The sequence below is a fragment of the Corvus cornix genome, chromosome 10, assembly GCF_000738735.6.
Source record: "Corvus cornix cornix isolate S_Up_H32 chromosome 10, ASM73873v5, whole genome shotgun sequence".
NCBI classification, from domain to species: domain Eukaryota; kingdom Metazoa; phylum Chordata; class Aves; order Passeriformes; family Corvidae; genus Corvus; species Corvus cornix.
The window spans coordinates 20,457,963-20,475,445 of record NC_046340.1 but is presented as its reverse complement, the minus strand read 5'-3'; the positions used below and the strand labels follow the sequence as shown (position 1 = coordinate 20,475,445).

The 17,483-nt window shown below is 48.3% G+C and overlaps 1 protein-coding gene and 2 non-coding genes across 5 annotated transcripts; 2 read left to right on the top strand and 1 right to left on the bottom strand.

The window, feature by feature from the left end:
• Positions 1–3,114: 3,114 nt before the first annotated feature.
• On the top strand, positions 3,115–3,186 carry TRNAM-CAU. Its single transcript has one exon. It is a non-coding gene; the product is annotated as a tRNA-Met (tRNA).
• Positions 3,187–3,266: 80 nt separating this feature from the next.
• Positions 3,267–3,340, top strand: TRNAI-AAU. Its single transcript has one exon. It is a non-coding gene; the product is annotated as a tRNA-Ile (tRNA).
• Positions 3,341–3,954: 614 nt separating this feature from the next.
• Positions 3,955–16,662, bottom strand: LOC120410534 (mitotic-spindle organizing protein 2B-like). Of its 3 annotated transcripts, XM_039557514.1 has the most exons (5): positions 16,482–16,648; positions 16,248–16,390; positions 11,040–11,217; positions 7,500–7,663; positions 5,970–6,054 (listed from the first exon to the last, which is right to left on the bottom strand). In XM_039557514.1, exons 1-4 carry the CDS (start codon positions 16,607–16,609, stop codon positions 7,510–7,512), a joined length of 603 nt encoding a protein of 200 aa, XP_039413448.1. In that variant the 5' UTR covers positions 16,610–16,648; the 3' UTR covers positions 5,970–6,054; positions 7,500–7,509. The 3 variants fall into 3 exon arrangements, with proteins under 3 accessions (XP_039413450.1, XP_039413449.1, XP_039413448.1); XM_039557515.1 differs by lacking the exon at positions 7,500–7,663 and having other exon boundaries at positions 5,962–6,054; XM_039557516.1 differs by lacking the exons at positions 7,500–7,663; positions 11,040–11,217 and having other exon boundaries at positions 3,955–6,054; positions 16,482–16,662.
• Positions 16,663–17,483: the final 821 nt, after the last annotated feature.

Here is a 17,483-nt window from a genome sequence, read left to right as displayed (position 1 = left end):
TAAGCCAGTTAAATCCATGAATGTGATTATATACATATTATTGGATATGATATCTTCTTGCTGGCCTGCTTGCTTGCATTTTCATCACTTCAGCTGAAACAGTTCAGAATAACTTGAAATACAATTTCTAGCAAATAGACTATTTTTTATTAATATTATGTTCAGGTTACTTCTAGTTGTTCACATCTGAGGTGTAGATGTCTACATCCAAGAGTATTTTGGGGGTTTGGATTTGGTTATTATAAACCATGATCCAGAAGCACTTGGTGCAATACACTAAAGAACTTCTAGTTTATACAGGACATGCAATGGAGACATCCAGTCTAAAATTAATTAAATGCTATCCATATTGGGGCTGACAATTAAAACCCTAAAATAAAATAAAAATTCCCACAACAACATTGCAACAACTTCCAAAGAGGAATGCCCACTCTGTTGCTGTTTGGTGAGAGGAGGGGAGATGAATGGAGAGGACCATCTTTACCAGACTGAAATTAGTTTATTTTGAATGTGTATTTTCATTGTCCTTGATAATAAACAGGAAATAGGAAATAGGAAACGGTGTTTAGAAGTCTGTAGATTGTGGAATTGTGATTGTTATGTGTGTTCTAATAGTTAATGTGGTTTAAAAAATGAAAGAAATAGTGGTTAACAAAGCTTCCCACATCACTGAAGTGTCCAAGCAGTGCAACAAGCAGCAGAGGCAGCGAAGAACAAGGGTGGTGATCACAGTAAAGAAATAAAGCTTTTAAAAGCAATTAGAAGAGCAAAAAATGGCTAATGGGGAACGTCCCTAGGGTCTAGAGGAGGGAATGACTGGAGAGAAGATTAGTAAAAATAAGAAGGAATAGGTACCGCTTGCCACACAAAGCTAGATGAGACAGGAAAATCTTTCTCATGCCTTGACTGAGTTTAGGCAACTAAATAGGGTTTTTAACTCATGAATACGCATCTATCTGTCCCACAGCACTTATCTATAAGACGCCAAATTAACCAGGCCCAGAAATGTCTGTATTTATTGCTTTTTTTGCTTTAATGGATTTCCATTAACACGTAGACATCTGCAACACAAACTCTCCGTGTGTGTCAGTCACCTGGTTTCCCAACATTCTCAGTCAGTGGAGAAAGGCATTTCTACATTGTGACTTCCCTCCACATTTTTGACTTTTGAGGCTGTGGTGAATTACACCTTGGAAGTGTCTGTTCCTTTCCTTTGATTATAGGGCAGGTGGCTATGACAAGTTCAGATGTAGAAATTTAGGACTCAAACCACTGGGCAGTGAAGGGCCTTCAGTGCTGTTCAAGACACTCAGGAACATCTTAACTGGTATCCAGTAACATTGCAGAAGAAGCAGTCTCCTGTGGTCTCTATTTTATTTGCCAATATGAAGCAGATATTTTGGATATTCTAGAATATTTTAAAAGGCACTGGGTATGTCCACAACAATTATAGATGTCTGCAGTTACGTGTGGTGAATCATTGACTTGCCACCATATTTCCTTACTTGGCACAAAACACTTTGTTCAGTGTGGGTGTAGAACACTCCAAAACCTGAAATCCTCCTTGCGAAGGAGGATTTCCCTAGGCCATCAAGCTGTGGCATGGGAAAAAGCCACCCACTACCATTGGGAAGACACTGCAGGGGATGAGGGACATCTGGGCTGGAAATGGGAGTATGTACCTGTTTTCTTCATCCTTGTTTCCTTGTCTCTCATCCTTGTGCTGCCTGGGCTTTCTTTTTTTTCAAGCCCTTCAACACTGAGGGAAAATATAATGGGCAAGGGCTGTAGGAGCAGGCACAGTCTCCTGGATGCCACAGGTGAGCAGAGCATACAGACACAGCTCATGAGACAGAACAACCCTGAGAGGAGGGGGAGCACCCCAGGAGATCTCTGGTTCACCTCATCCTCAAAGCAGGGTCAGCTGTTGGGGTGAGACCACATTATTCCAGGCTTCATACAGCTTGGTCTTGGAGATTTCCAAGGACAGAGGCCACAAAACCTTCCTGCATGACCTACTCCACTTCTTGACAGTCTTCAAGGCCAAAAAGTAGTATATATGACTTTTATATGAAGATGGCTTCTCCACCTTCTTTAGCATCTGCAGCAGTGCAGTTCTTGGACCCAGAAATGTCTCAGAGGTGAGAGATCCCTTTCTCTGAGCATGGCCCTGGTACACACCTCAGTACCCTGGGGGCAAGATACTGATGTTACAAGGCAGGAACACCTCAATAGAGTCAGCAGCTTTTGGGGACGGTCATCCCAGGACCAAGAAAAGGAAAAGGTTTATCCAAAAAATCTGGGTAACGCCAACATGGCAAAACACAAACCCCCCAGGGGTCCACCCCACTTCCTTGTGCCTGTCAGAAAGAGGCTGTGGGACTGAAAAGGGACGAAGTCACTGCCAGCAGCCCCTCAGGGTAAAACTGGCTCCGTGCTGGGTAAGCACGTGGGCGACATCCTCAACTTCTCCTCAAAATGAGGAGTCACATCGCAGTGCTGACAGCGTGTCCTCGTTTTGCGCCTGAGTCCCGCTGCCACGAGGCTGCTGTGAACACAGTGGTGCTGTCCAAGGCAGATACAAGGTGTGTGATGTGCTGAGTAGCCCCAGTCCCAGGCTTTATGTTCTCATCCAGGGGGTTTTCCAAAATACTTATACCTCCCACTGACAGCAGTTTGGGAAACCATGCTCCCGAATTTGTGAGAAACTTGTGCAAAAATCCACCCACCCACCAGCCTTCTTATATGTTCCCCACAGGACACCTGCCCGTTTTCCCAAAATATGATGTACACGACAGGTGAATGGCAGCTCCTACCAGGCAAGCGAGAAAGCAGAAGATACCAGATGGGCTTTGTCTCTGTTCTGCTTTCAGCAGCGCAGTGGGCACTTAGCCTGTGGCTCCCGGGCCAGGGTCAAAGCTATAACAGCAAGTGGGGCAGCCACGCACCAGTGCATTCATTCGTTGTCCCCCGTTTTGGGGCCAGCGGAGTGTTCCTGTCACCCCGCACGGGCTGTCGGTGCCTCCCGGGTTGCGATGCCGCCGCCGCCGCGTGCCCGGGGACAGAGCGGAAGCGGACATGAGACCGTGCATGGACAAACTCTCCACGGGCGAGAGCAGAGTGGCGCAGCGGGAGCGTGCTGGGCCCATAACCCAGAGGTCGATGGATCGAAACCATCCTCTGCTAGCTGCGTTTTTGTTCCCTTTTCTGGGGCGGTGGAGCCGGCGGCGGGGCAGGGGATGGCGGCGCGGGGCGGCTGCCGGCGTGGCCGGTTAGCTCAGTCGGTTAGAGCGTGGTGCTAATAACGCCAAGGTCGCGGGTTCGATCCCCGTACGGGCCACACTCGCTTTTCGTGAATTTCAATTTTTTTTTCCCGTCCGGCCCTCCCTTTTTTGGCAATGATGGTACAGGGAAATAGTCTGTTGGAAAATAGGGATCCTGCCTGCACTACTCAGCCCTGGCTGGATGGTCCACTGGGAGAGCTGCTAGGCTCTCCCCCTGCTTTCCCTACTCCTCCTTTTGCAGGTGTTCATTCCTATTTAAGGATAAATTTCACTGGGTGCTCGTGGCAGTGCACCAGCTCCAGCAGCCCTCCAGACCCGGGACTGATCTCAGCCGAGCCAGGGCTGGATTCAGGAGTGCAGCACTAACCATTGCATCTGCTGGTGCTGTGGAGGGGCTGAAGGTCAGATGGCAAGGATGTTGTGGCCATCTGACAACACATCAAACTCAGCTGGGGCCTTGGTGGGCAGGCAGGGCAGTGGAGCCAGTTGTCCCTAGAAAAGGACTGTTGGGATCTCCTGCTTTGAGCCAGGATGCTGCCCAAGGCCACTCTGTGAGGTTGAGAGCCCTCAATTATTAGGTGAGTATTTACACATTCTGTGTTACCCTTCTAAAATCTTGAGAATTCTGAAGTTACTCAGGTAGTACAAATTCCACTTGACATCACACATCTCTATGCAAATATTGACAGAGCTTTAATTAGTTTGATTTGCTTATCTGCTTTATAAAACAAATCTCATCAAATTATCTGTGGATTTTACAAGCCTCTTTGGCAACAATACAGCCAACATCACCCAAACAGCTGCACAGAAAGTGCACCAGTCAGTGTCCTGCCCATGCACCTGATTAAGCACCCTAAGAGTGACAGACATCCATGTCCCCCGCATCAGCCACCAGCAAGGCTCAGTGTGTATCCCCAGGAGGCACAGACTGCATCTGTAATCCCAGACTGGTAGATGGGCATTAGAAGCCACACAGGCTGTCATATCCTTATCCCTCTATTTTCCCACATTTATGGCTCCCCCAAACCACTTTGATCCCTCCTTCTCCCCACTTTTGGTTCCTCCCCTGAACATCCCATAAGTCACAATCCCAAAATGCTCTTCCTTTCCATCCTATAGCACGACATACTTGCTGCTAGCAAGGGACCAGATGTGACCTGCATAGTGGCCCCATTCACCCTTCTGGATGGGAGCTACCTCTGAGCCCTGGGAGCAGCTGGGACAGGGAATCCCTAGCACAAGGGCGGTTCCCAGGGCTACTCCAGCTCCCCCTGCTCCTCTTCATTCAAGGAGGTGAGGTTTTAATCACAAAACCTACTGCTGTCTCATGGGGGAAGGAGGGCTCCCTGCAGCCCTGGCTGACCTCAACACCCCTCAAAAACATCCCACATCCTGCCCTGTCCCTTCCAGAGTGTCCCTGGCAACCTTAGGGGACCTACAGCCCCCAGGCCACTGACCTGAGGTGCCACAGGGAACAGCCCCCACCCCAAGGTGCTGCACCACAGCCAAGTCCCAGCTCAGTGCAGCCCCCAGCAGCATCTCCAGCTCTGCAGAGCCTGGAGGGAACAAGGCTGAGGTTATGAGAGGGGTTGGACATGGGGTGAGGGGTGACAGGGGCCAGGGATGTGGCTTTAAGAAGGGATGTCAGGGTTGTAGCCGGACCTCAGGCATGGGATGCAGCTCTGGGTTGTCAGGCGGGACTCACTCTTGAGCACTGATATTCTAGAATATCAACCTTCTTCCTTGGGTGCCACTTACCTCCAGGGCTTGATCCCATGGGACTGTATCTCCAGATACAGATCTCTACAGAGGCCAAAGTCTGCTCTCCCGATGCCCAGCCCCATAACTTGTGCCTGGCTACCCCCCCTCAGGCCTCTGAACTCCACCACCTTTTACTGAGGGAAGCAGCTGCACTTTGTTACCTGATCAGAGTAGGAGAAATCCAGACCCTGCAAATCTCATTTTAGCACCTGTTGAAGCAGGCCTGTGAGAGGTAGATCTTGAGATTCTTGAGGAATCACCATCTAAATCGCACAGAATGGAGGCACTTTCTCCTAATCAGGGACATGGAATTCATTAACAGCCCCTGAGCTCCTAGAGCCATTAGGAGGCACCCTACTGCCTGGAGACCCTCTGGAACCATGCATGGTAACACTTGAGCTCTAAGAAACCCACTTACCCATTTTAGGTACTTGTATGTCTCTTGCCCTAAGTGATGGAGCTGTTCCCTCCCTTATCTGGAACAATCTCCTCATTTGACCAGGCTCCTGAGGCAAAGGGGGCTGTAATGCTTTGTAAAAGAATAATCACATCAAGCACCACTGGGAGGACTGAACATGGGATTATGTTTTGGGAGAGATCAATCCGGTTTCAGATATAGGTGCCAGAACGCTGTAAACAGGCACATGGGGAAACAGGGCAAGCCAAATGCAAGAGCACCTCCTAGCAGTCTGCGTGGCCAAAGGAATTTTTGGAAATAAAAACCAACAGCTCTGTTTCCTGTATTACAAATTATGTTTGCAGGTTAATACATACAACACAAGCAGCTTTAACAAGCACAGTTTATATACATTGTCAAGCACCAAAACCCATCTGTTCCAAGGTCTGATTTAGGTACTGTTGCCTCCCCCAGTGTTCTTCCCAGAGGTTCCTGCCTTCTGCATACGGCTCACACTCGGCTGTCGGGGCATCCTCTGGGCAGATCCTTCCCGGCTGCTTCTTTCGGCCAGAATCTGTGTCCCACTGACAGCAGAGCTGGTTTTATTTCTCCCTGAATAAATAAATATATCCATTAATTTTCACATCCCAACCCAAGCATCACTGCACAGCAGATAGCCACAAGCGTTCCTCAGGAAGCATGCAGGAGGCAAAACTCCATTAGATCTCACAAACATCTTCAGCATCCAGTGCAGAAAGCAAATTGGTGAATTCAGCCCAACAGGTATTGGTGCTGCAAAACCCAAAGTTGCAGTGGAAGCATTTTTAATTTTCATGAGGTTTAATCTACAAAGTAACCAGCCACTTTGTTCCACTCACTCCGCACAGGAACAGCAGCATAGCAAACAGCACTGCTGGAACACCAAGAGCTTCCAACACCTTGAGCTGGGATAAGTGAAAGGATGTGCCAGTGTCCACCAGCATCTGAGGCTGCTGCCACATCATCAGATCACAAACACTTCTCTGCATATCACTTCTGTCACTCAATGAGCAGATTTGGATTTCTTATAATTTTCTGGTGTTTTCAAGACATTTTCTGGTGTTTTTCTACACAGGACTTCCAGTGTTCTTACTGAGTTCAGGAGGTGAGAGTTCCCCTCCTGGGGGCACAACTGATGGGCTCTGAGAGGCACAGCAGGAGCAGGGAGCAGCAGTGGGTACAATGGCAGAAGCTGAGGGAGGCAAGGGGCAACAGGATCCTGTCAGAGCAGAGAGTGACAGACTCGGTATTGCTGACACAAATGTCAGGAGGGGATGAGGGACACTGACTTTTCCTGCCACTCCCTCAAGTGAGAAGTAGGACTCACTTTAGGAAAGAGAATAAAAAGAAAGTGATGCACAGCTTTTACTAAAGACGCCAACCTCCATGAAGCACCATAAAAATGAATAATAGCAAGGAGAAAACAAAACAGGAATACAGTGGGCTGTAGTTACATGCATGCAATTAAAATGAAGAGTGACATTTTGGCAACCATTATCAGAGCAACTTCCACAATACCAACAGCTGCTCTACACTCTAGAGTCTCCATGGACATGGTTTGGAAATCTTTTCTCTTGGATCATCTGTGCTACGGACAGAGGACTGTTACTTATCAGACCATCCTGTCTCCTTGGAGCAGCTGTCTGGGAACAGGACTCACATCAATACCACCAGTTAACACCCTGCTGCACCACAAAGACAATCTGAGAACTTCCAAGTAAGAGCAGGTGGCCACTATTCATCTGTTAAAATTTGGGTGGCACAAAAATCCATTCACTTATCCCAGCCAAGTCAGGTGCTCTTGGAAAACTCTCTTCTTGTCAAGCACGGCAACGACGTGCCAGCAGTCACCATCCCATGCCAGCCAACCAGCCTTGGCAGCTGTGTAGTAGCTCAGGCACTTTAAGCAGCTTCACTAAAGCAAGTGCTGTCCATGAAAACAAACACACTGCGCAAAGGCAATACGTGATCTCACAGTATTTGAGAGAAAAAGTGGCAAGAATAAAAGCATTATTCACCATGATGCTTTTAGCAATCCCAGACATGTCCCCAGGTGAATGTCCTCCCCCTTCTCACAAGCATCTGTCCGCTGAGAGGGCAGGTCCTCAACCCAGGTATGTATACACACACACCGGTACCCTTAAGCACCACTGGACTCAGGCCCTCAATGTTCTGAAAACAACTTGGGGAGAAAGAATCATTTGACTGAAGAGAAGCTGCACTCAAAGCATGTGCTGTCCATCCCCCTAGCCTTGAAATCACAGTAAAACAAACCAGTGAAACTGCATAAATACCCAGTGTATTTTTGGAAGCAGTCTGTGCAGACCAGACAAGGACAGCTCCTGAAGTGTGCAGGGACAGGTATACAGTTTGTGCTTCCCTCAGTTACACTATCAGAGATAACAGATACAATTACCACAAAGCACAAAAGCAGCTCAAGGACCATAAACTCTCTGTAATTCAAGTAGTACAGACGAACAAAAAGGATTTCACTGATATTTTCCTTGGTGACTGCCGTGGTTTGACACTGGCCAAATGCCAGGCACCCCCAAAAGCCATTCACTCACCCTCCCTTGTTACAGCTGGGCAGAGGAAAGAAAATTTAACAAAGGGTTCATGAGTTAAGGACTGGGAGAAAACACTCCCAAGGGCAAAATGGGCTCATCTTAGAGGTACAAAGTGAGTTTATTACTAAGAAAATCAGAGAAGGATAATGAGAGGTAAAATAAGTCCTTAAAAACATCTTTTCTTCCCCCAACCCCTCCCTCCTTCCCATGAACAGCAGAGGGAGGCAGGGTGTGGGGGTTTTGGTCAGTTCATCACCCAAGTTTTTCTTCTGCTTGGCTCAGGAAGAGAAGTCGTTCCCCTGTGAGACCAGTAACAGGTCCTTATCTTGAATATGTCTGGCTGCCAGAGAATAACTGCAGCCCAAATAGCTACGGAAGCAAGAGACAAGCCAAGAGAGACACTAATCAAATATGTGCCTCCCCAAAGGTGACCCCAGAAGCAGGAGCTGTTTATCTCCTCGAGAGCCAGGCACAGTTTGGGAAGAATGGTATGTGCACACAAGCAGTCTTAAGTACCAGAGGGAGAAAGAAGCACTGCCTTATGTCAAGCAGGAGGCAAGAAAGGAACCCCAACCCCAAATATGCTTTCAGATGTAGAAATTTAAAGCTCTTCTCTTTCAGTCCCCTCTCTACTCAACCTACTGCTTTCCTCAAGGGATCCTTTCCTGCCTCTGAGCAGTAACAAGGACTACAGATTTTTCTCTCACTGGTAAATAAATAAATACATAAATGTCTGTTGGTACATTTACTTGTAGCACAGTCAGGGATACCAGGGCTGCAACACTCTCAAGATATCTCCTGCAGTGCATATTGCCATCAACTCCACAAGTTGTTCTCTTCTACAACACAATTCTTAGGTCTTCAAAGCTGCTGCCACATCTTCAACAGTTAATACCTAACCTGGGCTCTTTCCAGAACCAAAACATCACTCAAGAGCCCAAATCATTCACCTCTCCTGCTCTTTTGATAAATAGTTCCCTTCAAGACTGCTCAGCAGAGCCACAAGAGCTTCTCTCCCATCACTGATCAACATGAAGCACACCAGCCTTTTCCCTACAAATTCTCACGTGTCCCTGGTCGCTCCTCATTTTACTAGTTTTCACCACCACACTTGGGCTATCTCATTTTCTCTCTTTCTCTTGCACATAAGATTACAGAAAGAGAAGATGGGGAAAAGGTCCCTCATTTTTCACAGAGAGCTCTATTGAATCCATAATCATAAGATTTTTTGAGTGTTTCTTTGGTAGGGTGGGGGGAAATAATTAATTATCATTGAGTTATCATTCAAACTCATATCTTATTACTTTGCCACAAAACCACACATGACAAGTCTGGCATTTACAGTATTCCTCTAAATCCCTTTCCTTTCTTGCCTTGCAGAGCATGAAAAAGAGGAGGAAAAAAGCTTGATAATCAGCCAGAAAAGACATACTGAAAAAATTATCCCAGTGCAGCATTTAGCTGAATGTCAGCAGCGAGAAAAGCTCAGAGCCTCAGGTAAACCTGCAAAGCTCCAGTGGGGAAAGTGTGACGGGAGAGAAACCTCCATGGCCACCTATTCTTTTGGGACTAGAGCCACAGCAGGTGACATTTCAGCCTAGACGTTTTGCAAGTTATTATTGGGATAAGGAAGAAGAAATAAAAGCGGTTAGTCTGCTGTTTCTCCTGAAGTAGAAAAGACTCCTTCACCTGTATTTTGAGAGGATCAAAATTTATTACTACTTTCTGGGAGAGGAAAGGTACAGGAACTTTTAACCAAGGCAATTTCAGCCATCCAAAAAAGTACAGTACAGGTGAGAAAATTTTTTATCGGTTCTAAAATAACTGACATAATTATAATTTCTGTACCAGAAGATGACAGAGGTCTATAAATTGAAGCTAGTCAGTTGCCTACAATACAGAAAAATCACTCATTTTAGAATGTGAGCCTGAGGGGGAAGGGAGAGGAACAGCAACAACTTCGCATCAGGAATTCTTTGTGCATAGAACTTGTCCCATGTATTTACCATGTCCATCACTTCACAAAACATGAATAAAGACCTCTAATTCAGAAGGCCTAAATTCTATTGTTTATGGTAGGAAAAGCTGGAGGGAGCGAGAGTTGCAGGATAAAATCCTGAAGGCAACCTAATTGCTCCTCAGTGAGTGTAGGAAATCCACTCATTGGAATGGTATTGATGGAGTACTGGAAAAAACCTGAGTATGAGCAACAAAGTAAGAAAACCATGATCAGGACTCTATTAGTCCTTTGATTAGTCCTATTTAAGTCACCAATAGGTCATTCTACAGTTTTTCAGAGAAGACATGCAGACCATGAAGTGTCTGGGAATATTTTCAGGTGCAAGGCACACATTGCCACCACTCAGATCCCATGGAGACATTTAATTTACAATTAAAGCATAATAGCCTGTATAACCCACAGGAAAATTCAGTGTATGATGTATAAACCCCAGATTAAATAAATTTACGATAAATCCTTAGCATCTCCATGGGGATTCCCTCTGCAATACCAGAGCTTTACACAGCATTCTCCTTGTCAGCATTATCCTTATCTCCTTAATACAGAAGTCTACACTACAAATCCCACATCAAGTCGAACCCTGAGATAGCTCAAGGCTGAGTGGAAGAGGAATGCAAAGCAGCTAGTGTGGCCAGCCAGCAGCACCCAAGAGTCACCACTGCAAAAGGCTGGTCACAGCTAAAGACAGACAGCACAAGGGGAAAGAAACAAGAAGTGAGAAAAAGGGATGAACAGGGAAGGACACAAAAACCGCAAAGATGGCAAGAACACACATGAAGGACAAATTGGCAACAAGCTGTGTAATACACGGAGGAGTATTTAGGAAACAACTGAACAGCAACACTTACAATTCTGAGACCTTGACTGTACCTAAGTATTTACACAGGAAGAAAGTAGTTAAAAATGCTGGGGCAGAAAAGGACTTGTGATTCTCCACAGCGTATTTTTCCACACAGACCATAAAAACTCACCCTGGGAACCTTTGACAGAGCCCATGGCTGGTGATGGGCTCCGTGGCTTTTCCAACAGGTACTGGAGTTTGTGACAGTTTCCCTGGGCAGGAGAGCATTCTGACCCCTGCTATGCACAACTCCTTTCTTCCTGTGTCAGTTCCTTGCTGCCTTAAAAGCCACACATCAAGTGACAGGCCTACAAAGGAGACAGGTTTTGAAAAGCAAGCTCAGGTTAACAACACATTCAGAAGAGAAATCAGCTGGGGTAAAACTTCGGGAAGTAATTTTATGTGAAGACACTTTCTGGGGAAGTGGGGAATGTGAAAAAAGAGGTTGGAGTTCAAAGAGTGAGAGAAGCATCAAAGACTATTCATCAGCCTAAAAAAAAGAGCAGGGCATTGACATATGCATGTGTATGGAGGGGTAGAAAACTGCGTGGGAACCAGCAGGGACTTGAGGGTTGGCTGATGGAAACAGAAAGCACAGAAATAGTATGTGAGAAAATAGGACACTTAATTATACACGTTTAGTCTAGGCCAATCTCAACACCACTGTCCTTAACAGAACCCTCCCCCTCACACACACAAAAGGATACCTGGGAATTTCTTTCTCTTTCAAACCAGCACTTTCCCTCCCAAATCAAATGCTGAGGGACCATTTTGAACATAGCTCGCATTAAGTTGCATCCAGCTAAATATGCCAGATGGATGCTCTAAAAACCACACACAGCAATTTGCAGGCAGCTGTCATGGATTCAGTTACCAGCCAACACAGAACGCCATGGCTGTGTTCTCTGGGAAAACACAAAGTCACTCATTTCAGACTCCCTCTGATGCTTCATCAGCACAAAAGCTGAAATAACTACGGGCACCCCTCACTACCAATAGTGCTGATCAGAACTGCTGAGTCAGCCTTATTCAGCTGTTTTAAAAAGCCTCCCTGCACCATGATGTACTGGGAAGCCTAAGCCAGGATCTCATTACTGATACAACTGGTGCAGAACAGGCCTGGGTGATCTTTGGTGAGACCTGGATTCCTTCAGCCACTTGTCTGCCTTCTGACAGGGGAGGGAGTGCAGGGGCTGAGCCGAAAGCCGTGAAGCAGCTTGAGAAGCCTGCGCAGGACAATCACTGTTCTTGATACAAGCACAGAGCTTGGGCTGTAACCACACACACAAGTCCCAGCAATGCAGAAGAGGCATTTTCCCTCGCCAAATGCCTGGTCCTGCATGGAAGCTGCACCATCCTCTTCTTAAATGGAAGGAGCATCTTCCAACGAGATTGCAGAGCCAACAGCAGGTAGCGCTTAAGTTCCCCTTCTCTACAGCAGCTCCTAAAGGGAAAGGAGGCAAGGCAAGGCAAACCAAATGCTCCTGCAGAACAGATCCAGCCCAGAGGACACCCCCAGACACCCTGTTAACACTTACCGAACTCCTGAAGGATGGACTTGGACTGTGCCCAGAACTAGAAAGCTCAGTGAAAGAGAAGTGATTCTTTTTCAAGTTGAAGGATGATAAGTTTAGATCAGGTACTGGGAAGAAATTCTTCTCTCTGAGGGCCGTAAGGCCCTGGAACAGACTGCCCAGAGAAGCTGTGGTTGCCCCATCCCTTGAAATATCCAAAGCCAGACTGGATGTGGCTTGGAGCAATCTGGGATAGTGGAAGGTGTCCCTGCCCATGGTAGGGAGTGGAATGAGATGAGCTTTAAGGTCCTTCCAACACAAACCATTCTCTGATTCTGTGATCCTTACAAGGAAGACTGGACAAAACATGTCCTTCATATTAACAAGATCTTACCAGCACTTCTTATACTCACAGAAATGAAAACACAGGACTAAAGTTGTGATAAGCCCCTGCTGAGCTTACATTCTGCCTAAACCATTTTCTGAGCATTAGCTTTTCAATGGTAATTTTATTCACAACGGAATTAGCTCATGTCAGTGAATGCTGAGTGACAGCAAAGTCACCTGGGCTGGCAGAAACTAAAAAGAGAAGCTTTATTCAAAGTGAGTTAGGGCTCCAATTTAACACAGGCTTACAGAAAACAAAAAACCTGACACAGCTGGGAAGACCAAGTCTTCTGACAAGGTATAGAAGTGCTGTCCATCAGAATTTGGTCAAGGATGAAAGTGAAAAGAAAAAGGAGGCCCAGCTGCCTCTTCAGCACCATTACTGAGCAACAGCTTGCAAAGAGGGCAAATCCAAGATTAGCATTTAATGTTTGACCATATCTGCAGCAAAACTGTAGCTTGATGGGCACAATCTTCCTGCTTCAGCAGTTCCAGTGCATTAACTTGCACTGAGAACGTATTTTAGCCATGGAAAATAAGGCAGCAACAGGCCAAACTGGCCACTGAAAGCCAAACTAATATTGAAAATATTTGCCAAAAGCACCCCCATCTTTCCCTGATCTTCACTACACTTCGCCTTTGGTTCCAAGGGCTTGTCCCAGAGCACTCCAGGATACCAATGTTGCCTTTCCCTGGTCTTAAAATTAAGAGCCAGACATGGTTAAGGGAAAAAGGGGTTTTTACCTCAGTATTTATTTAAGGATCCTCAAGGTGCACCACTTCATCCAGATGGAATGTGCCGAAATGCACACACGATAGATCACATATACAATTTATAGGCCTTGCAAATTAGCATATCCATCATTCTCCAGTGAGAGGCTCGAATGAAGCCCCCATCCTGAGGAATCCCCCCATGGATGGGCCTATCTTAGTTTACAGGATGTTCTAGGGAAGACCTTGGTTTCTCAGGATAGCATAGGGCTTTCTGGCCTCCAACTGCAAGGCCTCCAGGATGTTTGGTCTCCTGGCTTAACAGAATATTGGGTCTAAGCTAAGTTATCAGACTTCAGGAATTACAAATATGCATGCTAAAAGCACTGGGGATGCACAAAAGCTATATAAAAGGGTATATAAAAGGTATATATAAAAAAAGACAAAAAATCATCATAGCATCACCAACACATCAATTTTAAAGGGATACTAGGGAGAGAAAAGCCTGGCTCGACACAGTAGGACTGAAATCTGACTCAGACCAGGAGATGCTCTGCTAAAGATACAGAATGAGCACCAAATTAAGCTCTCAAGATAACTCCTGCAAAGCCAGCCTCTCTAAGGTGCCTGAAGCAGGCTGGTAGGAGGCAACAGTTAAGGGCATACCAACTCTACCTTAGGGCTTCTGGCTTTCATCTTGAGAAATTTAATGTTGATTAAAAAACAAGTGGCTATTGGCCTGTTTCAAACCTGAGCCAGCCTACTACTAGCTAAAATTAGCTCATAGCAGTAGCCCAGTCCAAGAAAAAAAGCCTCATTTGTCCAGAAAGTACCACTCAAAGAGCATACATGAGAGAAAAAAAAAGCTGCTCCACATTACAGATGGGAACAAAAACCACTGCAACATTTCTTCACAGTTTGAGCAGCCTGTAACAGCTGGAGCACCAACAGAGGAGAGGAGAAAGCAAAATTTAACAGCATCTTTTGTTCAAAATCTCTGCTCTTTTGGGATGTTTCCTCTTAATGTGGTACCAGAATAGCACACTGCTTCACACTTCAAAAAATCAAAGTGCTGCACCTCTCCCATTTTGTTCAGAAAAAAAGACAGGTGTCTTCCCTTGCCCCTGTGCATATTCGGAGTCATTTCACAGTCACATGTGAGGCTGTTCTCTTCACCACAACAACCTTCTCAGCAGGGAATTCTTAACCAAGAGCATCTCCTGAGAAAGGGAAACCTGTTCATGGTGAGTCCAGGGACTCCTGGACACTTTACCCACACACTCTATTTGGGCTTCAGCAAACTTCCTAAGTTCCCCTCAGCTGCTAAAGGAGGGGATTCTCATTGAGCTCTGCCGTTGTGAAGGTACCAGATTGTGGCATAATTCCTTTTTCCCAAAACTGACTACTTTTCAAATGAATCCCCCTCTCATCTTCACTTTCTACAGGACTTGCAAGCACAGTCAAGAGAATAAACACGCCCAACCACCAATGCAGCCTCAGCAGTGAGACCAGACTAAGTGCTACTATGCTACTATGCAGGGAAACCTCACTCTTCTCCCTCCTATTCCCACCAAGTTCTTCTTTCTTGCCCCATTCTCCGTGTTCCCAGCATAGTCCTTCCTGGCAGTTACTTTTGCAACTTTTGCCTCAAAATTCAGCATAGATCAACACAGATTCAACACCTACAACAGTGTTTTCACCCTGAAACAGAGAGAAGGAGAGAGAAAAAGACATGACAACACAATTTCACTTGATCTCATCCACTTTCAGGCTCTTGCTGGGACCATTGCCCCTTTCTGACACATTTTTGAGCACAAGAGAAATGAACTTTTCCACTGTGAATTCAGGCTTAGTGACAGCAGACTTACTCTAGTTACTTGTTTTTAAAGGTTTTGGAAGTAATCCACAGAGTTGGTGAGCTACCAGCCACAAGTCACTTCAGGGAGTAAATAGAAGTTTTATTAGAACTGGCTAGGAAAAAAATAAAATTACATATATATATATATATATGTATATATGGCACAAGTTCAGAGCTATTGTTGTTACCATTCATGGAGATTAGAGCAGTAAGGAGAGATAAATGAATTCAAAAGCAGTAACTATTTTAGCTGACAGTCCCCCATAGCCTTCCACTTCATCTTCCCACACAAATACCACCTCTAGAGGATGGAAACCGCTGGATGGGTGTTAGAAGCCACCACACACGTGAGGACAGAGTAAAGCAAGCATCACAGCTCTCTCCTTTTCCGGGGATTCCTCATGGCCCGGAAACTTTAACTTTTTTTGAGTTATATACAAACAAAGCAGTACTGTATAATATTGTAGAATAAAGGAGTTTTTTTGTTAAGAGCTTGGCGAGAAGAGCCAGGAGGCTACAAAACGCAGCACAAGTACTACAGCAACCTGCCCCCGGCTCTCTCGCTGCCTAGAAACGATGAACATTAAGACAAACGGGGCGCGGGAAGCGGCCGGGCCTGGGCTCATACCGAGCGGGCCCCTCGGCCCGAGCCGCCCCCGGGCCCGGCCGAGCAGCCCGCGGGCCCCCTTCCCGCGGCGGGCCGGGCGCGGGGCAGCGCCAGGCGCGCTCCGGGCCGCAGCGGCCGCAGCGGAGGGGCCGGGGGGCGGGCGGGGCCCGGCGTCCTCGGGGGACTCTGCGCGGGAACACACCGGGGAAGGGCCCGGCACCGCCCCCCGCCCGCCCCGCTCCGCCCCCGCCCGGCGCGTACCTCGGGTGTCGGCGGGGATCGGCGCCGGCGCGGCGGGACCGCCTTCGGGCCCCGGCGGGAGCCGCTGCCCGGCGCACATCGACTTCAGCACCTGGAACACGGCGAGCGGCGCCACGTTCATGCGCAGCAGGTCCAGCAGCACCCTGCGGGGGGGACACCCGGCACCGAGAGCACCCGTCAGAGGGGACTCCGGCGGCACCGGCGGCTCCCGCGGGGGCCGCCCCTGCCGCTCACCGGAACACCTCCGGGTCCAGCCCGCTGCCCGCCGCCTGCGCCAGCTCGAACAGCTCCGCCTCCTCCGCGCTCAGCAGCTGCTTCCGCCGCAGCCGCGCCTCCGCCATCGGTGCCGCCGCCGCCGCCATTCCCCGCCGCCGCCTCCGACATGGCTGTGCGGCCGCGCCTCCTCGCCCCCGGCCGCGCCTCCTCGCCCCCGGCCGCGCCTCCTCGCCCCCGGCCGCGCCTCCTGGCGGCCCCGCCCCCGCCGGGCCGGCCCTGCTGCTCCCGGCAGGCGGCAGCCGCGCTCCAGCCGCGGGCCCCTGCCCGGCGCCGCCGCAGCGCCCGGGCAGTGACAGGGTCTGGGGCGCGGTGTCCGGTGTCCCGTATCTGCCCCGCTGCCCTCCGCGCGGCCTCCCCGCGGGTGCCTCTGCTCCAGAGCAGGGCAGAACCCAGCGAGGGCCGCTGGGCGCGCTAAGGGCAGTACGGCAGTTTCGGATGCGGAGATGCCGTGGGAACGAGCGCAGCTACACAGAACCGGTGTTCTCGCCCCCAACTGTCCCCAGGGCCGGGCGGCAGCTCCCCCGAACGCGCTGCAGTCCCCGAGCCCAGAGAGCATCTGGCGTTGCTCAGGAAATTTGGGTCTTGAGTTGCACCGTGGCGAAGAGCTGGCAAACTGAGATTGAAATTCTTCTATCTAAATGGAAATGAGCTGTTGCCATCAGGGAGGGATGGCGCATTCCTGCTGACCCTGGCCCAGCACACACACACCCCGGAGCTGCGCTGCTAATGGAGAGCAGAACAGAGGGGTCACCGTGTCCCCCCAGCACTGCCATGAGAGACCCCATCCCATCCCTACACCAAGCCACAGGAGAAAAGTGCTCCCACTCCACATCCCAAGCAACCTGTGAGTCTGTCAAAATCATCCCCTGCCACAGCTGACCCGACCTTGTGCCCTGATGGCCTTGCTGACAGACATTTACTGCAGCTGCCAAGACAGGAATGAGATGGATGACGATAAAA